Source organism: Macrosteles quadrilineatus, unplaced genomic scaffold, assembly GCF_028750875.1.
Source record: "Macrosteles quadrilineatus isolate MER2022 unplaced genomic scaffold, UCM_ALF_1.0 Scaffold_8__2_contigs__length_117827958, whole genome shotgun sequence".
NCBI classification, from domain to species: domain Eukaryota; kingdom Metazoa; phylum Arthropoda; class Insecta; order Hemiptera; family Cicadellidae; genus Macrosteles; species Macrosteles quadrilineatus.
Genome location: NW_026542601.1, coordinates 61424854 through 61450252, shown reverse-complemented (window position 1 = coordinate 61450252; position 25399 = coordinate 61424854). Strand labels below are relative to the sequence as shown.

Below are 25399 nucleotides of genomic sequence, written 5' to 3'. Positions count from 1 at the left end.
TCAGTATGTGAAACAAAACGGCGCATAGAGGTGAGGAATTTAATTTGTTTACAGGGAAAAACTGGATGACAGTGACACAAACAAGACATGCATATAACAAAACTATCAAAAGATGAAAAATGTTCTGCAACACCTAAACACTTTTTCACAATTATTGAAAAAATACAGGGTGTCTACAAAAGATTAGTACAATTTCATACCTAAGCCATATTGTTATTATTTTGTTAACATACAATGCTTTACCTGAGTTAGTTTTTTCAACCGCAAACAACTGTTTAGTTTTACACACAATTGTTGGTAAGTTTGCTCATCTGAATAAATTTTGTGACATTTAAATTTAAATTGTTGACAAACAGATAAAATAGGTGAGGTTGGAAAGAAACTAACTACCTTTTTTCCTGACATAACTCTACTAAACTACACAAACATGGACCAACTTTAAACTTTTTAAGCTAAAATCAGTTGGAAGTGTTAAATATTATATATATTAAATGATTTTCCTATTTGGATGAGACTTACCTGGAAGATGTGTGTGTTGTTGCTCTGCGTAGAACTGATGTCAGATAAGCTACGGGACCGGGAGAAATCTTCATACAGTCTCTCTTGTAGAGGGCTCAAGTCACAGTAGTAGTCCTGTACAGTAACCATTACAAATATTAGTAATATTACAGTGTAAATACTTATGTCTTATTGTTGGTATAACAACAACAACAAAATATGTGGGGGATCTGTGGCCCATGAATGTTTCATTAAGAATCTCGAGCAGCAGTTTTGTTGGAGACCAACACCTACCCCTAGGTTCACTGAACAGAATGAGAATAGCTAAAAATGCAGTGTTAAACTAAACAGAGAGCAAAAGCATAAACAACAGAATAATCTCAGGTTGGTTTCACTGGACTGCTGAAGGAGAAGAGAAATCCGAGAAAGCAACAGTCACATGGGAAACTTAAATGCCTGACAGATTACAGCCTGATTCCTTTTCTAAAAATTAAAATTTTCAATTTCAGACAAGATTTTAATTGCCAACTAAACTAAGATGCACAATACAAAGGTTTGAAAAAACTAGGATTTGTTTTATTTTGGTATTGAAATTGAATCAAAAGTCCAAAAGTTTCAAGAATCAACAACTCCTCCAAATCACCAGTATGAGAGGTTTCTAGGAACATAGAGTCATAGTCCTTAAATATTTAACTATAAATATATTTTACCTGAGTGATTTTTGGTGGTAGATCCTTGAGTACATCTTCCTTCATTCTTCTTAAGACAAAAGGAAGAACTTGCTTGTGAAGAGCCTCCATAGCAAGAACTCCTGTAAATAATATAACATTGTAGAAAATTAGTTTACAATTTGCCCAATTAATTGAACTAATTCATTATGTTGCTTCAATCAATGTATGTAAATGTTTGTTATAATTGATTGTTTAATGTATGTAGCATTTATTAAAACTCAGGATGTGTTTTTCCTTTTTTCCTGTCTGATATACTATTTTAACTCCTACTAAGTATAATATCCTTGGAATTTGCATAGGATATTATACTTTCTAGCAAGCAATAGAAGTTTGTTCATAGTTATTTTTACATTTCCTTTGCATGAAATCAGCTAAAAATCCTATAATCACAAACGCATGTACGGATAAACTTTTTTTCGTTCGAGGATTTTTCATTTTGTTGTCTATTATGGGGTATTTGGCCACAAGAAATCGATTGGAGTTGGTTACAAGGCTGGAAAAACCCAGTTTCCGCACTTCAGCCCTCTAAAGAGCCCATGTTATCGTCGATACCTTTTTGTAGCTGCAGTTAATGAAAATGGTGCAGGTAAATTTTATAGCGATCTATGTATTTATAAAGGTATAATAAAATGTTTTCTTTGTATCATCTAAACTTTGTTCACGTTGATTACCTTACATAACAAATATCTTTCTTTAATTTAGCTAAATACGAGTCTTGTCCTGGAAGTAAGTAACGTTTTGTTCTACCACCGGCACAGCGCTAACAACGATGTTACTTACATGCGCACTAGTCTCCTTGGTTCATTGTTGAACAGCTCACACAATAATGGAAAATTGAGTTATGTTTACATTAGTTAGTGTACATTCAAAATGTTTTAAACAATTTCTGATCCTGAAGTGTTCTGTAATACGATTTTTTAACGCAAGGAACGTGAAGCCTGCTGAAATTCATTGCCGACTTACAGAAGTTTATGGAGGAAAAGTTGTCAGTGATGGAATGTTAAGAAAATGGGTTTGGCAATTCAATGATGGGCGAACCAATGTTCATGAGCCATCTGTTGAGAGTCACGAATGGGTTGAAAAAGGGAATGAAAAAAGTTTGTGAAAACAGACGTTTCACCATAAGAATGCTTTCTGATGAATTTACACAAATTTCAAAATCTCTTGTGCATGATATTGTGGTTAATCGCTTGAATTATCGCAAGATGTGTTCCCGCTGGGTTCCGAAAATGCTTACGGCAATTTTTCTCTTCAATGGCGGCATCTTTCTGTGAAGAGGATATAGAAAAGTTGGTTCCTCGCTACAACAAATGTCTAAACAATGGTGGAAACTATGTAAAAAAATAGTTGAAGATACGTATCCTCTTTCTTGCAAGAATAAATTTTTCCTACAGTTACCTAACAATGTATAGTCCAGGCGCTAAACGGGTTGAGTATGCACTGAAAGTCTGACAAAATTTGACTTTTGATTATTGTTGGGGACATCTAGTAGATGAAAAAAATCGATGATGTCGCATTTCTAGGGTGGTCACAACTCGGGGGGGAGGGGGGGAAGTTGCGCGGGTCATCGGTTTACGTTTCCGCGTCTAACTCACAAACGGTTAATGATAGAAAGGTGGTTTAAGCGTCTATTAACGCCTAAATATATTGTCTTTTAAAAAGGTTATTACAACCTTTCTTTTATCTCTTTTACTATAGGCGCTAATCAACATTTATTGCAAAAAATAAAATTTAAAAATACTTTAAAATGAAATATCGGAAATATTGCGCTTGTTTAGGGCATGTTACAAACTATTTATGGTTAGAAAAACTAACAAGTGGTACAACAACACCAAGTTTAAAGAAATCCGTGCAAAAACAACAGAGCTACGTTGATTTCAATAAAAGTAAACGTGGAAAATTCGTAGTAGTATCGAGGCGCGCATGGATGGTACACGTAGCCCACAGTCAATATAGGTTTGATGTTGTAAGTAACTATGGGAAAGCTGAATTTTTCTATGCTGTTAGACCATGTTGAGATGAGCATTTTCCCAAAAGTCCCCACTCCTACCCCTTTGTGCTTTCCTCTACCCCCCCCCCTTTTAGATAAATTTACAGCCTCTTAGAAATTAAGCTATAACTTTGAAACGGGTAAGGATAATAACGCAATCTTTTATTAATCATTTTGCGTTTCGATAATCTACAAAAAGAATTATTAGATGAATAAATATTTAAAAAGAATTATTATAGATTTCTGAAGAAGAAGAAGAAAATGTGTTCATTGTAATAAAATGTCAATACAGTGTTTTTTATTTAAATGCAAAGAACAATGGTCAAAGACCGTCTGTTTTGTGTTAGACACACTGATTTTAAAATATTTTAAAACAGTTTAAAAAATCCATGAACCACATACAATTATTCATAAAATAAACTGATTTCCACTACAGAACATACACAAATATCACTACATACTAATAGATCAGATATCAATTGAAGGAATAATAATATTTAAATGTAGCCTACTGAGAATCAGAGTTTTTCCTACAAACAGTTAATAATTCATAAAACAAACCTGTTACTTTTATAATTTACTTTGATAGATACTTAACAAACAATATTTTATAGTTTTTTTTTAATTACATAGATTTTTCCAATTTTTGTATTGATATCTCAATTCTTAAATTTAATAATTATACTCCATTATCAATTCCCACCCTTTACTCCACGCCTCTTTAAGATAATTTCCCGCCAATCTTTAAGTGCCCGCCAATCTTTGCCATTTAAAAATTAAAAAAAAAAACTCATATTCATTTAAATATAACTTGTTAGACCAAAATTTACGTATCTTTTTTTAAATTGGACATTCTGCTATAAAAGGGTACACGTTTCATCCCGGTTGAGATTACATAGTGAACATACATACATTTTATTTTCCATATAGAGTTAACTTTTTATTAGACGACTCCTTTTGTTTGTAAAAAATGTTTTTAGGGATGGTTACGAATAAAAAATATATGCCCACCATTTTCCAATATGGCCAACAACTTTGTTATTTCTTATGGAATACGCTGTATTTAAGTATTCTTTTAGAATTTAAAAGCTATTTTTTATTCGTGAATTTTTTTTCTCTAAACCTACCCTATTTAGGAATTACAGCGTGTTATATCTAAAAGAAAGGCTTGTGGTGTACATTCGGCATCCTGTAGCTCATAAACGAGTAAGTTGAGAGAGAAAGTGCAAAGAATAAATAAGTCACATATAAGTCCTCGTTCGAAAAAATATATAAAATACGTTAAAAAATACTGATTTTGTTGTTTTAAAAATGGCCACCATTTTCAAAAATGCTAGCTTACTTTGATATTGGAACAATTTATTTTATGGTTTTTTTTTTAAATGTAGATGTGATTTGAAAACTTTTTTATTCTTTGTATTTCCGCTCTTAAACTTACTCGTTTATGAGCTACAGGATGCAGGATGTACTCACAAACCATTTCTTTTGCGATGTAACTCCTAAACAAGTAGCTTTAGAGAAAAATGTCAAGAATAAAAAGGTTTAACAATTGTTCGTTTACATTCTAAAACAATCATAAAATACTGGGTATTCCATAGGACTAACAAAGTTGTCAGCCATATTGGAAAATGGCGAACATATCTTTAAAATTCGAAACCACTAAAAATCATCTTAAAATAAAGGGTAGTGTCCCATAAGAAGTTAACTCTATATCTCATAATAAAAAAGTTATCTATTTGGTTCACTTTAGGTGAGACACCCTGTATAATAAAATGAGGCTCTGGCGTACAGCAGCAAATGCACGATATTCATTCATATGTATCCACTACAGACTGTATATGTACTGAATGAGCTACATAACGTTAATATAATCTATATAAAGCGGCAAATTCAAATACAAAAACCATAATATACGTTTTTTTTTTTTTCATTGTTGCGGTGCACAAAAAAGCCAGAGTCCTGTAAAATCAATATAGGTACTGTACTATCTATAACCACTATATGCAAACAAACTATTAATAACTATGTATCATTTTAAAATGTAAACTATGCACCCCAAATTTTGTATCAAACATTTTGTTGTGCGACCTCGTATAAAAAATCTACAAAAAAAGTTTCATAAATTAATCCGTAAAAAATATTTTTTTATGTTTATGATATTTTTTAACTATGAATATTTTTGATACCATGGTAAATACACTTTTTGTAGAATATCGTAACGCAAAATGATTAATAAAAGATTGCGTTATTATCCTTACCCGTTTTAAAGTTATAGCTTAATTTCTAAGAGGCTGTAAATTTATCTAAAAGGGGGGGGGGGTAGAGGAAAGCACAAAGGGGTAGGAGTGGGGACTTTTGGGAAAATGCTCATCTCAACATGGTCTAACAGCATAGAAAAATTCAGCTTTCCCATAGTTACTTACAACATCAAACCTATATTGACTGTGGGCTACGTGTACCATCCATGCGCGCCTCGATACTACTACGAATTTTCCACGTTTACTTTTATTGAAATCAACGTAGCTCTGTTGTTTTTGCACGGATTTCTTTAAACTTGGTGTTGTTGTACCACTTGTTAGTTTTTCTAACCATAAATAGTTTGTAACATGCCCTAAACAAGCGCAATATTTCCTATATTTCATTTTAAAGTATTTTTAAATTTTATTTTTTGCAATAAATGTTGATTAGCGCCTAAAGTATAAGAGATAGAAGAAAGGTTGTAATAACCTTTTTAAAAGACAATATATTTAGGCGTTGATAAACGCTTAAACCACCTTTCTATCATTAACCGTTTGTGAGGTAGACGCGAAAACGTAAACCTATGACCCGCGCAATTTTCCCCCCTCCCCCCCGAGTTGTGACCACCCTAGAAATGCGACATCATCGATTTTTTTCATCTACTAGATGTCCCCAACAATAATCAAAAGTCAAATTTTGTCAGACTTTCAGTGCATACTCAACCCGTTTAGCGCCTGGACTAGTACATGTTCTCTCACTGATTTGAGAAAGCAAAGTGGCCAATTCGCTCATCAGTGAGACAATGTTAACATTGTCTCACTCTAATTACTTTGTCTCACTCCAGATTTGCAACGTGAAGGCACGAAATAGTGAGCACGTAACATGCAGGCAACGTCGTATGCGCGCGAAATACGTTGGCAGCACTGGCTGTAAATCAGCTGGTCAGCTGTTGTACTGTTGTATTTGTCACTTTACATTAAATGTTTTATTAAAAGTTCACTTCTGTGTAAAAATAGGTTATGTTTCTTCACAAATTTATTTGTTTTATGGTAACTGTAGGAAAAAGTATAATGTGCAACTCGAGTTCAAAGTACAATTGCCTCACTCGAGAAACCATTCCTCACTCGCCTACGGCTCGTTTTTCCCAATTGCTCACTTTTCTCACTAGTTGCACAAATAACTATTGTTGAAAAAAAATTATCGGTATGTTTTTTTCCAAAACAGTACTTACTTTCTAAGCAAGCTGATCTAATAAATTTAACGTTTAATTCAATCCTAGCAAAGCTCAGTCTCCTGGTACTCTTAGTTTAAAACAGCCAAAATCAACCTCGTAGTTCATTCTAACAAGGTTAAATGTTCTTTGTTTTAAGTTCATTTTTTTTGTAGTGGTAAGTTTGTGTTTTCTTACAAATAAAATTAGTGTAATCAAGGGGTTTATTTTGTGTTGGATTACATTGGTCCACATTTCTCTACGTGGTTTTTAATTGTGATTTTCCAGCTTTGGTTGGGAGATAATTTGTTATGTAAAATCGATGTATTACCAGCCTCCTGCTCTGCAGGTGTACTCTTGGGGTCTCTAGAGGCCAGGATGGGTCTGCTGTACTTGGCTGTGAACTGCCGCTCTGTGCCAAGGAAGCCTGGCATGAGGAAGTCAAACAAGGACCACAGCTCCAACACGTTGTTCTGTATAGGAGTGCCTGACAGGATCAGCCGATGATTGGCTCTCAACTGCTTGATGGCCTTGGACGACTGGTATTAAACAGAGAAATAAGCTTCAGATAAATATAAATATTTATAAGGTTTCAGGGTAGGTAGTTAGTATTTATTTACATAACTTTAACAAGTTATATATGATAATATGGTAAAACTATAATTAATTTGTTAGTAACTATGATTAATTGATTAATAACCACCTATTAATTGAGGATACATAAAACCACTTTCAACCAAACCTGGATCAAAAAGTGGAATTGGCAAAAATTGAGGTTTCTTTATCTGCCTTAGTGCCCTTCATGTAAAATAATGTGTTTAACTGACAGCCATGCTCAATGTGTGGAAAATGCCCTTAATGTGCTTAACCAATTTTTTTTAGGAATACAGAGACTTCCATTTCCTTTCATATCTCGGTGATAAAATATAATTAATACACAGGAATAAGATAAAGAAGAAAAACACACTTTAATTTTACAAAGCTGCTTATTTCACCTGGCCTTTAAGGTTATCCAACCTAGGCTTAGTCAAATTAGGATCGGTTCAGAGAGGGTGTGATGAACATTATATTTGAAAATTAATTCTCAACTAACCTTGGTTTTACCGTTCTTGATAACATGACCCTCATCTAAAATGCAGTAATTCCACTGAATGCTGGAGAAAAAATCTATGTCCTTGCGAACAATGTCATAAGAGGCGACAACTAAATTGTGTTGTGCCACTTTTATTCTCAACCTGCAAACAAATTTTATAGTAGAGTTGGGCGTTATATAATGTAACGGTTATAAATAATACTATATCTGAAGTTTCACCTAAAAAAACCCCTGGTAATAGATTACTGTTAGTGAATACCCTATTATTTTAGGAACGTAACTTGGTCTGAACTGTTTAAACGAACAAATTAAATAATTATCCCACTGATCATGTCTTCCATTTGCAGCGAGCATTACAAAATAATTACGTAGTACCTTGGTAATATGATTTTTTTTTATATCGTCTGAACTCTGTTAGAACGAGCAATTGAAATAACTTTGATGGTGTCTTCCTATTACAAAATCACAAAATAATATAGTACCTTGGTAATAAGATTATTTTTTAAATGTCTTCTAAAAAAAAAAAATTCAAATTACATTCTCAGGAATGTTTGGTGTTCTACTTTACTGGAATAGTTATCAGCATACAATATTTGTTTTAAATTACCACTAGGAAGTGTAATACATTTATATAAAAAAAACGGATGATTTGTTACAATGAGTATGATTATGCATTTGACCAAAACTTACTTTTCTCTCTCAACAGGAGGTCCAGCATAGTGAAGAGGATTGAGATATTCTGGTGACAGAAACTTGTCTACTTCATACACCCAGTGGCCTGTGAGTGTAGGAGGACATACAACCAGTGAGGGTAGAGGTACAGAGTCAACACTACCTGTCTCCTACAACACACAGACATTGCCATACAGCTAGGTGACTAAACTACTTAACCAGCTTGCGTAAAGTGGCTAAATGTGATACAGACTGATCTTGGCTTCCAAACAACTATTTACGTCTCATAAAAATGAGTCGGTCATGATTTTAATCAGTTTGGTTTTGGTTCAGTTTTGATTTCATTATTTGTTGATTTTTTCTCTCTCGCAATTGTGAAAACATTTTCATTGTCTTGTAAAATCATTGAACATTGCCCCCCGATCACAAAGATATTTATCATTATCATCTCCTGGGGGCACGACAAAATCTTGACCATTCCCAAGGATTACAAAGACTTCATTATAGTATCCTAAGATCGTAACAAATTAGTGCATAACAACCAATGCACCAAAACCAAAATTTTCCATTCATTATTGCATAAAAACTTACTTAAAATTCAAGTAACAAGTATTTAACCTACTTCAAAAACCGACCAATCTTTAATGTCTCCCCAACAGTGTTTATGGTATGGTTCTAATTCATTTTCAAAAAACCATTGGTTACAGAACAGCAACCTATTTTCCAAAAAAAAAAACTCTTGCTAAAGAATTTATTGCTGGTACGTTTTTTGTTTCATGTTTCAAACCTACCCTAAACTTCTGGCTCCTTGTGTAATGGTCCCCAGCCACGATACAGATGGACTGCAGTGTTTTGCCCAAACCCATGTCATCACACAAGATCCCGTGGAGTTTGTACTTGTTCAGCAATGCCAGCCAGTTCACTCCTGCCTGAGAACAAAAACAATATTGAAGATGAATACATTGCTACGAGTGATTATTCTCCTATGTTATTTACACAGTTGAATGTGTCGTATTAATATTCAAAACATTTTTAAGCAAGATGTTAAGTAAATATGAAAGTCAAAATTATTATCAGCTAAGAAGTAAGGCCAGTGGACACTAACGTAAAAGGGCGAACCAAGATACAAATGTAATGTAGGACTACTTATGGAAAACCAAGTGAAATGCTATAATTTCAAATTGATTAAAGTGTAGTATTTTGTTGTTGTTAGAATTAAGTAGGCCTAGGCATAAACATACTATATTTACAGACCTAACATACTTGGGATTGATGAAATGTTCAACCTAGCATAATAACAGCACTACTTAATTAGTAACTGAATATCTCATCAACTTAAATATATAAGGCTAGCTTTAAATTGAGGTATTTATTTTTTTCCGTTTTAAAGACTTGTAGTTTGTGTAGACCAGAACCATGCCAAATTGTTAATGGCCCGCAGGCCCCTAATTAATTCAGAATATATGCTTGGGTGACAAAATGGCATGAACAAGTTTTCCCAGTAGTTGTTGGAGGGACATGATTGAAACATTTAACTTAAGAATAAAAATTTATTCTAAAGAAAAATTCCAAATATAAATGTTATTATTGGAATCATGAATGAATATAAAAATTGTTTATTTGTACATAAAATAATGAGTGGTTGGCATTGATTGATAAACAAACAAAATATGATTCATTCAAGTGGCTATCTAATCAAAAGTACCTACATAACCACAACACGATCCTAAAAATAGTAAGAGATTACAGAAAATTATCAGTATATAAGTAACTTAAACTTATTTAACTTATTTGTGGGTATGAATGAAACCACAGGTCTATGGATTTTAAATTCCTATTTTGTAAAATGCTGTATTAATTCTATTCTAAGCGATATTATATAATACATTATAGACCTTGTTCACCGTGTGACGGCCCCAAAATTCTCAGACCAATTACTTATCACCTGGGGAGGTTTTTTTGCTACACCCTCATAAAAACCCTGTCAATACCGTCACAAAAGCTTTGCTTTATTCCAAATATAAATGGAGGGTTGAAATATTTAACTGTTCTAACCTCCCAACTCTGTATCAGAGCAGTTGTCTCATCATAGAATATTCCGGCGACCGAGACTCACCCCTTCATCAATTTTAAAATACTTCAAAGCTTGAAAAGCAATTATCAAAAATTTGTCACAAATTAGTCTATAAAAACAACAATGTCTACGGTAGCATTGGTAGCCCTACTTCAGATCGAATAAACTAACCCCATTGGTTGTTTCATCACACCACCTTCCGTTCCCAATGCTAACACGATTACCCGAGACTCTCTGTACCTTCAGTTATTGTCCTACTTCACCGGTTCCCGCACGCCAATGCGGATTTCTTAAATTAAATCTGTTTATTATTCCAATTCAAAGCACCTGATCCTTCGTTCGCATCCAGGTTCGGATGCTACCCTAATGTATTATTGAGTTTTGAATAACTAATATTGAAAAATCCCAAACCACCTGTTGATATGACCGTAGGGTTGCTCGGATAGGCACAGGGACTTGGTAGTCCGGGATGGTTCCTGGATGGAATAGCTGTTCCAGAAATTCTCTGTCTCTATCGCGTTGGCGAGATAGTGTGGATGGGAGGTTGACAGGAGGACCAACCCCACCTTCCAGAGGCATCAGCTGTATAAGGGCTGCAAACGTGTGTGTGGCCAGCAACCGCACTGACGAATCTTGGTCTGACATCCTGCCTGTAGCGACAAACAGGAATGCCAACATGACATGACATAAAAGTGTTAATATCTTTTTTGTTTTATGACTATACTGCTCTCAATGTTACGAAGATGTATTGTTTTGTCATTAGTTCAAACCAATACATCTAGATGGCTAATGAGGTCAGTTCAATACAGCTGACCACAAAATAATAATTCATCAATTAATAATTATAATTCAAACTTTCAGTAAAATTGTTTGTTGTTAATTGCAATGCAACTGAGCTCAATAAACTCTTTATCTGTAATGTATACAAAGGTTTGATCTGTTAAATTTGTATTAAAACACATTTTTAATAACTTTTTTTAAGAAATCAAATTGTTTATTAAGTTTTATTATTTAAGTTTTGAGAAAATAAGCATTTTTGTCCCATATAAAAAGATAAAACACACCCAATTAGGAATTTGAACTCTTGTCTTAAAATATGCTGTTGACAATGATCCACACAAAATAATAAATATATAAACAAAAATAAATAAAACCTGTTCAGGTGAGCAAGGTTGTCCCGCACCCCAGTGCCAATTGCCTTCTATCAAAGATCAATTCTGCTACAACTTGTATTTTATTAAGTTAAATTCATGTTTAGATAACTTTGCAAATGGAAAGACCAATCTCTTTTCTAAAAAAAGTGAAAAAGTACCAGACAGCAATGGGGGCTTCATGGACCAAGGGGTTGGCTTCATACCTAACAGTGGAACGACTAGTAGAACAATGTATGGAACAATGTTGAGTTGAAGTTTCTCGGCGACGCAGGCCAAACACTCTGTGGCACCTTGCCGCCGGGTGACACAATCTGCTGCGTCTAGCAATGGCACTACCCTGGTCACCAGCACCTAGTCATACACATAATAGATAGAATCTGGAATCCTTAATATCATACCCTAATACAAAAACTAATTGTAATCTGGAATCTGGAATCCTTAATATCATACCCTAATACAAAAACTAATTGTAATTCCAATCTTAATGACCAAAATAATTCTATTTTAGTATACTTTTTTTATTGTTTTGTCATTATTTTGGATTCAGCATATCCAAACGTTATTTTAACCCATGAGATCCAGTTTACGGTTGACACCAGATTTTATATACCGTTTCCTCTTTATATTCATACTTCCAAAATACAATGATAATTTTAATGTGTACTAAATCAATGTGTCCTGACTTAAATGTTTTGTTACATTTTGTTAGTCTTAAGAACAGGATTATACTCCAGATACGGAATTAATTAAGACTTTATCTTCCATCATTTTCAAAAGTCAGTGGGCTAACTCTGTATGCAGTACATAAGAAACTGCAGCTAGCCAATTTTAATAGAAATAGTTTCAAACACAATGCGGCTATTGAGTTACCTCCATGACTCTAGGTGTGTCCAGGGCGGACAGAGTAGCTACACATCTCGCAGACATGTGCCTCACAGCCTTGTACGGATGTTGCAGCAGCTCACAGAGCTGATCTAAAACTGGCAAAACCTGTCAAACAAATAAATAAATAAAAAATATCACAGGCAAGTTGACTTAACCCTTCAAAGCCGGATTTACTTTACACTCACCTAACCCTGATAAGGCAATTTTCAAACCATACCTCCTTTACCCAAGTACACTATTGGTTAAATTTGAATGACTGGACAATCAAAACACTCTTTAATATTGTGAAAAGGATTTTTACCCAAACAGTTGTGTAGCCTAACTTTAAATACAGATTCTGGTAAATTAAAATACATTTATTTCACAGTTTTATTCACATTATGGAGTGGTTCACATCACATTTACTTAGCCTGTATTGTGGAATAAGTAGTGGAATAATATGAGTAAGTAGTGATCTCGTGGAATTACGATGAAAATTTGGCATTGCTAGTGAGATATTTAAATTACATTTAATAATTAATAAACATAAAAGTACATAGGTTTATTATTCACAGTCAAAATCTCACATCAATATTTTTTACCACAATAAAAACTAATAATGAATAGTGATTAGAGTAAGAATTTGTGATAATAAACTAAGATTACCAACCTGAGGTAGAAGAGTTGAGTGAAGGGACGGAGACACAACTTCTAAAACTTGCATACTAGAGACTAGATCCTCGGCAGATGAGTCATTGTGTATGGCACTTTTCACATCTGGCAAATGTAAATGAACAATGTTACCACAGTGAGAAGCAATACGGCTAAACAAAGCCATTTTACCACTGCTATAGTACATTATGTTATTAGTCCAGAAAATTGGTGTTTAACGGACAAGTATGGTTGTTCCCATGCGTGACGAGTTTATTACAATAAAGAGTACATTTTGGACAAGTACAATATTTTTCACCCTATTTCTTAAAACTAACCTGACGATAAAAAAATAACAAAAACTGTTATATGTCCCCACTGACAGACTTTACAATCAATGCTTATAACTTCTCATAGAGGTTATATTTCTGTTTATAACCACTCACTGCCATAACAAAATACTTAGTCACAAAATGTTTTTGTGATTTTATCTAGAACTTAGTTACGTGTAAATGTTGTTTGTTACGTTGATAATTATGCATGTTTACAAAATATAAGAGTAAGAGATTTTCAATAGCTAAAAAATAATTACAATCAGTTGGTGTCTGGCAAAATTTATTACCGTACAGTAGGATGAAATGGAATCCAATTTGATTAAGCAGGCAGAAAACAGAAATTTTCTGAACTTAATACAGAATAGTGTGACAAAAACTGTTAAAAATGTTTATATTTACATTTTTTTATTTGCTGTAACAAATGTAATTTATATCAGAACAGGACATAAATGACACAAAGTAAACATTTGTCAGTAATTTTTGTAATACCTAAACAAAACCATTTGCCAGTACTTAATTAGCCAAAAATAACCATTCAAAGCACTGCTGACACTTTTTATGTCATTTGGTTTGATCACTACCTACTTAAAATGTAACAAGCGGCAATCACAAGCAAAGAATTTGCTTACAGAAAATACTTACAATCTAAGAAGACTGACTTCTGTTAATGCATAGAGCACTATTTTAAGTTTTAAAATAATTTGTAAGGTTGTGTACTGGGTTTTTAAAGATTGATTTCTGCTGGTCAACATCTACAGCATGATTAAGTACAGATACTGACCAAAGGTAGCAGCACCAACAGTGTCCTGTAGGTGTGTGAGTACACTCTCCCACAGTCGGGGCAGTTTGGTGGGGACATCGGGACCAAGACGGACGGCTATGGAGGTGAGAGCTGCTGTGGCACCACGCCTCTGAACCCTGGCCAGCTTGTGTGCCTACAACAGCAACCACTAGTTAACAATTTGATTTATTCAAGAATATGAATCCATTTTGTGTTTAAATCTATATGTTATATATGATGAACCCATACCGTACTTATTTGCATCATTTCCAATATTTATCAGTAATACACATCTAGTGTATTACAAATCATCACATACATCAGTAATACCATAGACTCCAAAACAAGTAGACTTCTGATCCCATTGTAAATTTTTAAGTCTGGTTTTTGTGTCTAGTTTATGTCCGGTGACACTGATCACTAGTGTTAAAAAAATTTTGTTTCTTTTATTTTAGGGTTAAATTTACCATTTGTGCTTTACTGTATGGTTATATCACTAGGACACAAGTTATTGTTTATGATTAGATCATTTTATTTGGTTAAACGAGATTATAAATGACTGAAATAATAAGAATCAAATTGTAAAAAAAAACTACCTTTACACTGCACCGGACAGAACTAACAATAAAAGTGGCTTCAGATGATCCATAAGAATGAGAAATCTACTAACGGAGTATGTTTTATCCATGGTAATACCCTATAGCACAATCATGTAAAAACATGTCAATACAACCTCTCTATATAAACATATATTTACAATACTCAACATTTATTGCTAAGCCGACAGCTGTAACAAAATCATTACATTAGCCGAGGTGTTGGCTTCAGGGTTCTCTTGGGCTTTTTCAGTTGAGCATTGATCAGACAAAGCGCTATTTATAGTAATTGGTTTAATAAGAGTAAAAAAGAGACAAGGTCGTTGTATGTAGAACTTGCACGTTGGCTCCCAGTGAAGATCTGGCAAGATGATTATTTGTTCTGGTTCTTACTTAGCTGTCAATTTTTGTAATTGGCTTTTGTAAGTGAGAAGTTGATCTAGGGTCATCTATAGATATTATAGAATTGTATTTGAGCTTTACACCCAGTCTGTCCTATCCTACTGAGGCTGCTCAAGGATGGTAGTCCTCTAAGCTTGTCAGTCTACTTGGTATTAACAACTAAATGTTAACCTCTTGCGGAGCCAGCCTTGAGAGTGGGTTACTACTTTTTTCATTTGGAATATTTATGTGAGTAAACCTTTAAGAAACAATGTTTATATATTACAATAAAAATACCATATTTTTTGTACATTTTAAAACTAAAACTAACCACAAGACATTATTAAACATAAGTACATCCTTTAGAGACAATAAAGTCCCAATTTAAGTTCTTTAAATCTAGTCATGAACCTATATTTTATCAAGACAGTCAAAGATTACATCATTGCCTGATAAGAACCAGCATAACTCACCAGATAACATCGTATTGCAGTAAGACCCGTAAAAAATAATTGCTGCACCTAGTAAAAATGATGAAATCCCTATTATAAAAATTAAACGGACGTTTACTTTAGTTTCAATTCCTGCTGTGCTGCTGTGTGGCTGAAGGTTATTTTATCTCAGGTGAGGTTATTTTTTAGAGTTAAATAGATATTTTACTGTTTTGAATAACTGATCAAAGTTACTACATCTATTTTTATGGTAATTCTAAATTAGCGATAACATTGTTGGCAAATAAATCATGTTTAAATTACACTAGAAGTAACTGTAATCGATAGTTAATTAATTACAATTCTTCATTTAGAAACAATTTAACAAATACCTTCATCACATCTTTTACTGAGAACATTTTTAATCTTGATTAATTTCATTTGAAACAAATAGTAAGTGTAAATGTATACAGTGATGAACACTAAACATGAATAACACCATGCTTAAAATACCCCTGCCACAGCAAACCTGCAGACTAAGCAAGTTTCCATTTACCTGATTGGATTTTCAATTTAATCTGTTTAAATAACAGCAGGTTTAACAAGTACCTAGGTTTGCTGCTACAGGGGCCACGGGTAATAAAGTGGTTTTTGGTAAAATATTAATAGCTTAGGATAAAATGAATAAATTTGCCATGTTTAGTGGAAATATATCCATTAACAAAACAAGTAAATATAAGAGTTTACTTATTCTCCACAAGAATAACATGGGCATTTTTAATTTAAATTTTATTTTAATTTTCTCTGTTAACTAATGTGATTTTAGTGCTAACTAGTGTTTTTTTCTCCACTGTAAAAAAACACCTCAAGACATAAAAATATTTGTATAGTTAAGCTCTTTAAAATATTTTAAGATAAATTGGGACATTTTTTGTGTTTAGGATCAAAAATGAGAAAAGTTAATTTTTGACCCATAAAAACCCCTTCCCAAGGTCCGATCATGCTGGTTCGTGAACTTATTCAAGTTTATCCCGCTCAACATCTTCAAGCCAAATTTCATCTAAATTGTACAAAAGTAACTCAAGTTATTACATTCACAGACGTATGTTTTTGGCCTCTTTGGCCATCAAAATGAAAAAGTATATTGTTTCTGGGTCTAGTTCTTACTATGCCACCTACGGTAAAAGCTGCTTCCTTATAGGGAAATTTGCTAAAATACTTAGGTTTACTGAAACAACAAAACATATTACAAATGTTTTTTTGGTTTAATGGGTTTGGTAGCTAGTTTTGTTTCAAATTTAAATTTTCCAAAACCATAATATTTTTATTATTTGGTCCAACTGTCTTCCAATTTTTAATAGTTGTTAGAAGACAACATTGATGCTACTCATTTTTGCAGTTATAAACTAAATATCCAACATTTAATCCTAATATTTAAAAAAATAACAGCACTAAAACTAAATTAATTAAAGAAATGTGTAAGAAATCGGCTGTACTAGCAACAGAAATAAGAAATACATCCGCCGCAGCATTAAACCTGCAGACTTAGTGAATTTACCAGTATTGGATTTTCAATTGAACCTATTTATACAACATTAGGTTCACAAGTAATGTACTTAGGTTTGCTGCTACAGAGAGGGTAATAATAAAGTGTGTGTGTTTATTTGTTTTTTTTTTTTTTTGTAAAATATGAAAAACTTAGTATAAAATAAATAAATTTGCCGAGTTTGATCAAAATATATCCATAAAAAAGCAAACTACAACAGTTTACTTATTCTCCATAAGAATAACATGGGGATTTTAAATTTATAATTCACTAGTGTACCTGTTGCTCGAATTCGAGCAATTGCGAAGCATTACAGGCGACTCAAAGATTATGGAAATACTCACGATCTTCACAACAGTTTGATATAATCAAAATCTTTTGTAAATATCGTATCTTTTTTCAAAAAGACGATCTTGTTTTTTTAGTGTTTTTAGTGTAAAAAAAAAAACATTATTTCTATTTCTTTTACTTGGTTGTGTTCTATGACTTTTTCTATGTTTCCATTGTTTGCAAATCGGTTATTTAAATGATTGCTCAAGAAATGTAGCACAGTGTTAATTCAGTTTTATTTTTAGCCTATATCAAATTGTCCAAGATTTCTCGCTCTTTTCCATTGTAATAATTACACCAACCCAAGTTTCGTCTACAGATGCAATATGCCAAAGAATATCACCTACGTACAATCTCCAAGAAGTGGTAAAAAAGGCAGAAACCAACCCATACAATAGATATAAGTTAACTCCATAAGAAATCATTTTAAAAGTTACTGTGATATTAGGATTTTCCATTGATTTGGTAATAGAACATTATATTGCAAAACATGACACAATGCAGAAGAAAATCAATTTTAAAATCAGAAAAATCCGTTGCAAATACTGTACTTCATTTTGACAAATTCAATAAATCACAATTTAAATATTAACAGCTGTTGCATTAAAAAGTAGTGTAGAATTATGCATATGGTCGTAATGTAAACAAATCTGAAGAGGCAACTTTAAAGGCTTCTGGGGCAGAGCCCCAAGGGTATTTACCTCTTTCCTCTTTTGATGGCTCATATACAGACCAAGACCTTTCTTTAGAGACCCCTACCAAGTTTCTACGCCCAGCCGTTCTCTCAAATTAGCTGTGACAAAAACCCCGTTTTCCTCCATAAGAATAACATGGGATGGGAATTTAAAGGCCACAGGGGAAGAGCCCCAAGGGAATTCACCATGTTTCTCTTTTGATGGCTCATCTACAGACCAAGACCTTTCTTAAGACACCTCTACCGAGTTTCTACGCCCAGCCGTTCTCTCAAAATAGCTGTGACAAAGAAAAACAGTTTCAAATTAATATATAGATTCAATTTCCAGCATAACCAATAACCGCACAAAAACACTCCAATATACTAAATTATTTGTTTTTTTTTTTAATTTTTTTGTTATGGTGTAAAGAGATTTTGGGAAATTTTATGTTTTAAGGGTCAAATATTAGAAAAACTAATTTTTACCCGATAACACCTTGTTCCCATAGTCTGGTTATGCTGGTTTGCAAACTCATTCAAGTTTGTCCCGCCTTCCTGTAGGGAAATTCGCTAAAAGTAATAATAGTCTCTAAGATAACCTAATTAAGAAACCTACTGATAGGACAAAGCATTAAAGTTGCAATGAGACAACTAATTTTAGTGTTGGGCAATTAAATACAACATGTTTACTCATAGCTGATTTTTTTTTTTTCAGAATGGAAAAAGCAAAAGGAGACATAAGCAATGCAAAAGGAGACAAGCAAGGTAAATTATGAGTCTAATATGGTAATAGTAACAAAGTTTACAGGTGAAACCCTTAAACCTATCAAAATCAGAGTCCTTTTCAATTTGTCAAGTAAATTTTACTTAAAGTTATTCTCAAAAATATTTTTGATTCTTTTCATCTCTAAGTATGAATTTTAAAAGTATTATCTATGCACACGTTCTGAAAAAGCAGGGAATTCATACCTTCTACTCTCTACTGTTTTAAAAATAAATTAAGTTTAACGTTTTATTATAGCTGAACCTTTCATGAGTCAACAGTAAAATAAACTGGTAATACAAAGAATGTTTAACAGTTTTCTATGACAAATGAAGTTTCTATTCTAAATGTATATATTTAAGGAAAAAGCATGAAGTTTAACCTAACATAGTGCATAGATGTGATAACCATTATTACTGTGGTAAGTTCAAATTTTAAAAAGTTTGATAACAAAGTGTGTAAATTTGGGCCCCATTTTTAGGTTTGCCAATTCCTTGGGGCCCAACCTTGGAGTCAACTGGTGTTGATTTTATGAGACAAATGGTCTACCACTTTCTTGGTCAGTTGCTATCCTTTACTACTTCAAAGTAACCCAATATATTTGACAAGTTTCAAAATAATTGCAGTACAAGGCATGTTAAAAAAAACAATTGATTTACTAATTAAATAATAAAAGCATCCTACTTGCAGATAGGTGTTATGATTTCCATTGGTCCTATTTTGTCTCAACACCAGTAAAACATTCTATGTTGATTGTTGTTTCAAGAAATTAATAAGCGAACCCAGCTAATAAGAAAGAAATAAATAACTTATAGAATACAAACTTTCTCAACTTGTTAGTATAAACTTGCCGGTTACCACAACATCTTTAATACACTGAACTTCCAACTGGCATATACAAGGCAATTACTTATAGTTTGACTGACAAGATAGGGAACTGATGAAAATCTCACAATAACACACACAATAATCTTTTTACAGTGCTAAAAATAACATAGGCCTGATTTTTCCAGTTTTTATATCCATTAACAAAAATTAAATCAGCTTGAAAATTATCACTTTTCTATGATGGGATACAACTAAAGTATATTTAAATTTAAGTATCAATGAGATGAGTTAATAGTGTATGATTTTTTAGCCAGGATCATTATTTAAAAGCCCCATTATTATGTTATTAGATGAGAAGAACAGTCCAGAAGGGAAGAAGATGAGCGAGAAGAAGGGGGGAAGTAAAGGTGAGAAGAAAGACAAGAAGAAGAAGAAGAAGAAGTAGAATGAAATAATGTATATCAAAACACATGGGGCAACCACTACACGTAAAAAAATAAATTTGGCTAAGATATATGATGTACAGTTATTTTCTGTTAAGTAATAAACGTTTGTATCTATAATGGTGGTTTAATTTATAAGCAGAATATGTTAAATTATAGTTGTAGTTTTTGTAATGATAAGAATAATTCTAACCTTGGCAACTTAAAACCAGAACCAGTCCTAATTCAGTTATATAATTTTTGAAAGTTTTGTATGTGCACTTGAACAAGTTTAACAGGTCATAGAGTAAGTATAGTCTATATATTAATAGGCAAGCATGTTTCTTTAAAACCTTTTTTCTCAGCTCTTTTTAATAACAGGGAAAATCTACGCATAATCACATGTTTTATTTACAGCATGGGGTGAAAATAGAGAAGCCTGTACCTTTGACTTACAATTAGACATTCCATCCCTGTGTTAAAGTTGTCGCCAGTTTTAATTAAATTTGTCGAAGTTCATGTAGGCCACCAACAGATTGCGCTGATCTAAATGACTAATTTCTCTCGAATACACAATGATTTTTACCAAGTCAAGCTTATGGAATGACTTATTAAGAGCTATAGCAACTAACTGTTATGACCAATCAACTTTGTCAGCAACCAAAAATAAGATAGAAAATATAATTTTAGACACGCATACTGTAACTGGTTCACACAACTACATGTTTTTAATAAAAAAATGGCGACAACTGGTCCATATAGATGGAATGTCTACTTCAGTATCCAATATTCAATGCGGGTACATTACATAATTTTGGTCAAGTTTTCGACCACAGGACGACCACTAGTTTGTATTAATTTATTGGTATCCCTTAAAATTATTATCACAAGAAGCTTTACTTATGCATCATAAGCAGGTGAGATTGCAAAATACAAGATTTTTTTCCTTTGAAGCTATTGTACTGTAAAGAGTGTTACAGTTCATGAGTTTTTTCTTCATATAAATTCTGAAAAATTTTTGTTTTTATGCTCTTGGAATAAATATTTATTTATTCTTATAAGTTAAATAGCATCACAAACTTTGGCAACTTTAATAAAGTACTACCGGCCTCCCGATGCTTAGCTGTGGCAATTGTCTGCAAAGTGATTTAATGCACAATTAATTATTAAATTGTCCATGCTAACGCAAAAATCTAAGTTAAATACAAAACACATGCATTTTTGGTTGATGTCAGTCACTTTTATTTATCTAAATTCCAACAAACATTGTGCAAAGATCTATATATTTATTTTATTTTCCTGCTATGTGTACTAAGTAGTTAATTCACTTGTAATTGACGTAAATTAAACCATTTACTACTACACACTGTAATCAGTAACTGAACACAACTCCTATTGTTCTTTAGTACCTAGAGACAATGCAATTGTTTGGAAATAGGAACATCTATTGGTATCATGACAGTATATGAATGGAAAAAGACTCAGCTAAGGCCTTTGGAAGCTTTTTTCACTAACAAGTAACAAGTAGCGCCCACGGAGTGGGTTCAAGGCTTGACGTGGTTGTTGTTCCTTTAAGGATTTATCACTAACACCAAACTAAATCTACATATATATGATAGTAGATCATACCACACACCATACCTAACAACCTTATGCTGCTAAAATATGCAGAACAATTTCATAAAAAATTATACATAACTTATTTGTCATAACATAACATGATTTTAAATTATACATGAAATTACGATAGTAATTTTTTTGGCACACACCACTAAAATCACGATCCTCCTTTAAAAAGCAATATCCCGAATACAAAAAATAGTTGTTTTTGTAATGAAGTCGTAGACTTTAAAGCATTAAAATGTTTCAAAAATGTTAGTTTTTTAACATGTTGTAGTTCTATAGCCGTTCATTTTAACAAATTATGAAGAGGGCCGTTCTTGTTTAAAAAATATTGCACATTATTTTTACATGATATATTTTTTGCTAATCTGTATATTTTTTTAATATTTCATAAAAACAAAAAAAAATCAATTTTTTAAATGTTTATAATTAATATTGTGTGGTCGACGTGTCAGAATTTACTCATTGTTGAGGAATTGAGACCTTAGTCCAGGATCTGAAGGGGGTTGAGCATGCATGAAAAGGGTGACATAATTTTATTTCTGATTGTTGTTATAGGCACTATAGTGATCACGAAAACGCATGTTGTCGCCCCCCAGCGTGGTCGACATCCCGGGGGGAGGGGGGCAATATGGCGGGGGGCACCGTTTACTAAAACGCCTATAACGCGAGAACTATTCTAGGTAGAACATCGCAATAAACGTCAATTTACTCAAAAAAATATGATCTTTAAAAAGGTTAATGTAGTGAAATTCGTATCTTTGTTGGTTTTTAGTTATTTTAAATTGAAGCTAAAATCTTCAATTTACAAGGTAAAAATGGGGTTTTTCAAATTTTGACCCTAATAACCAAACAATTTGCAATTTATTTCTTAAACCACTTTATAGAGCTTAAAAAAATAAATAATTTAGTTTAGCAAAGGGCTGTTGTATGCCTAACGGTTATGCAGATAAAAAAAAAAAACTGATATTCAAAATTCCCATGTTATTCTTATGGAGAATTAAAAAACGGTTGTAGTTTGCTTATATATGGATATATTATAATCAAATTTGGCAATTTTGTTTATTTCATACTAAGCTATCAACATTTCAATAAAAACTCACCTCAATACCTTCCCTGTAGCAGCAAACCTATTTATTTAAATAGGAAATAAAGCTGACAGTTTTCAGGGAAAATTTGAGTATAATATAATATTGAGTCTGCAGGTTTACTGCGGCAGGGGTACTTTTTAAAGCAACCAAAATTGCAAGTAACAAGAGACACTTTTTAAGGATAAACATAGCTTTTATATTTGTAGGTCTATGAATAAAAAAACTTTACAATTAAATTTAAACATAAATATGCTGGGACATTTCATTATAGTATTGAGCAGAAGAACCGTAAAGGCAGAGTGCCAACTGTGGAATTGAACTAACACAAATATAAATAGGATACACCATTTCACTGTACAAAACTTAACACGGACTTAACACTTATTTAACTTGGAATGAACTGCACAAACAATTATTTACTTAATTTTTACCACTAAACAACGCAGATAATCCATTGCGTCTGACTCTTCATTTATTTTGTCAATCAGCTGATATGCATTGTTGCATTATTTCCAACACGGTTTAGTGTTATGGAAATTTATTGTGAATAATATCATAGACTAACGAACACAAGTAGACTTCTCATCTCATTGTTAATTCTAAAGCTTTGTTCATATATAGTTCATGTTGGCGACACTGGGTGCTAGTGTACACAAAATTGTATTTCTATTGTTTTACGGTTGATTTTATGATGACTGCTTTTCTTTTTGGTTACATGAAATAGGGACGAGCTGTTGTTTATGGTATATTGATTTATTTCGCTTCATAAGTTTTAAAATAACTGAAATAACAAGAAACAAATTTTATTTAATAAAAACACACCTCTAGCACCGGTTGATCTACAAGGATAACAAATTTACCTTTAAGAAGTATTTTTAATCTACGATAATCAACGTAGTGTTTCGCAACTTAATAAATGTTGCAAATCCAGTCTCCTAAAATTTTAAGCCGGTATTTACTTTTTAAAAGTAAATCATTGGGTTTTGCCATGAAAAGTTTGAAATCAAGGCTCCATGCGTCATTTCAGTACCGGTACCTAATAAAATAACTATGTATTCTTCTACAATACATACTCTTAGAGCTTTTTAAAACGCCATTTTGAGTTTTATTCACAATAAAAATTCAAAGACTAAACCTTTATAGTTAATTAATTAATCAAACAATGCATATCAGCTGATCGGCAATGAAGTAGAGAAAACAGGGATACCAAATTATGATCTATGTTTGCCTTAACAGTGACTCTTGGAACTTGTAATTTAGGTTGCTTTAAAAAAAAACAGCTTGTAAATTGAAGATTTTAGCTTCAATTTAAAATAACTAAAAAACCAACAAAGATACGAATTTGACTACATTAACATTTTTAAAGATCATAATTTTATGAGTAAATTGACGTTTATTGTAATGTTCTACCTAGAATAGTTCTCGAGTTATAGGCGTTTTAATAACGGTGCCCCCCGCCATATTGCCCCCCTCCCCACCGGGATGTCGACCACGCTGGGGGGCGACAACATGCGTTTTCGTGATCACTATAGTGCCTATAACAACAATCAGAAATAAAATTGCGTCACCCTTTTCATGCATGCTCAACCCCCATCAGATCCTGGACTACCTGGTGGGCTGTTGGAGATTAGCTGAAAAAGTTAGAATTAATGTAAGAAAATAATTAATTAATTAATTACTGTACCTATCAATTAAAACTTTTAACTATTAATTTTTTAAAAAACTGGAAATTTATGGATTTTCTAAGAAATCTATTTTATGGTTGAGATCTTATATAACAGGTAGATTTCAAAGAACTGTTATTTTAAAAGGAGGTTTTCAGTCAAAATCTGAATGGAATGAAATTAGAGTAGGAGTCCCACATGGCTCTATTTTGGGTCATCTTCTTTTCTTTATATAAATGACTTACATGAAAATATTTTCTCATAATTTAATACTGTATGCAGATGACACAACTGCTGTTGTTAAAACTAAAACAGAGGACGATTTATGGGTGAAAGTAGAAGAAGCATTAATAGATCTTAGAGGGTGGTTTGAAATAAACGGACTAAAATTAAATCCAGAAAAAACACAACAGGCAAAATTTAATACGATACAATCCCGAAATTTCACAGATAAAACAAGAACCAAAACTGTCAAAGGTACTAAATTTTTAGGTTTGCATGTTGATTCAAATTTAACCTGGACCAAGTGCATTGAAAACATATTACATAAGCTTGATTCTGCTTGTTTCCAAATGCTTTGTTTGAGAAACATTTTAGATATGAAAACATGTTTAATTATCTATTTAGCCTATTTTTATTCAATACTGCATTATGGGATTGAATTTTGGGGATTCTCATCAGAAATAGAAAAGATTTTAAAGTAAAAAAAATAATTAAGAATTATGACATTTGCTAAACAGAAATATTCATGTAGACCATT

The 25399-nt window shown here is 32.6% G+C and overlaps 1 protein-coding gene and 1 long non-coding RNA gene across 2 annotated transcripts in view; one reads left to right on the top strand and one right to left on the bottom strand.

Moving 5' to 3' along the window:
• The window catches only part of LOC129001493 (TATA-binding protein-associated factor 172-like), a 111957-nt gene that overhangs the window by 14361 nt on the left and 72197 nt on the right, over positions 1 to 25399 (bottom strand). Inside the window, exons 23-33 of the mRNA XM_054428804.1 lie at positions 14292 to 14445; positions 13195 to 13301; positions 12531 to 12650; positions 11864 to 12011; positions 10921 to 11156; positions 9224 to 9361; positions 8451 to 8602; positions 7761 to 7902; positions 6999 to 7206; positions 1209 to 1309; positions 520 to 633 (exon numbers count right to left, since the gene is read on the bottom strand). Of these exons, the coding sequence (XP_054284779.1) occupies positions 520 to 633; positions 1209 to 1309; positions 6999 to 7206; positions 7761 to 7902; positions 8451 to 8602; positions 9224 to 9361; positions 10921 to 11156; positions 11864 to 12011; positions 12531 to 12650; positions 13195 to 13301; positions 14292 to 14445 (1620 nt within the window). The remainder of the gene's footprint in view (positions 1 to 519; positions 634 to 1208; positions 1310 to 6998; positions 7207 to 7760; positions 7903 to 8450; positions 8603 to 9223; positions 9362 to 10920; positions 11157 to 11863; positions 12012 to 12530; positions 12651 to 13194; positions 13302 to 14291; positions 14446 to 25399) is intronic.
• Positions 15772 to 20402, top strand: LOC129001495 (uncharacterized). Its single transcript, XR_008491466.1, has 3 exons — positions 15772 to 15892; positions 18964 to 19013; positions 20190 to 20402. It is a non-coding gene; the product is annotated as an uncharacterized LOC129001495 (long non-coding RNA).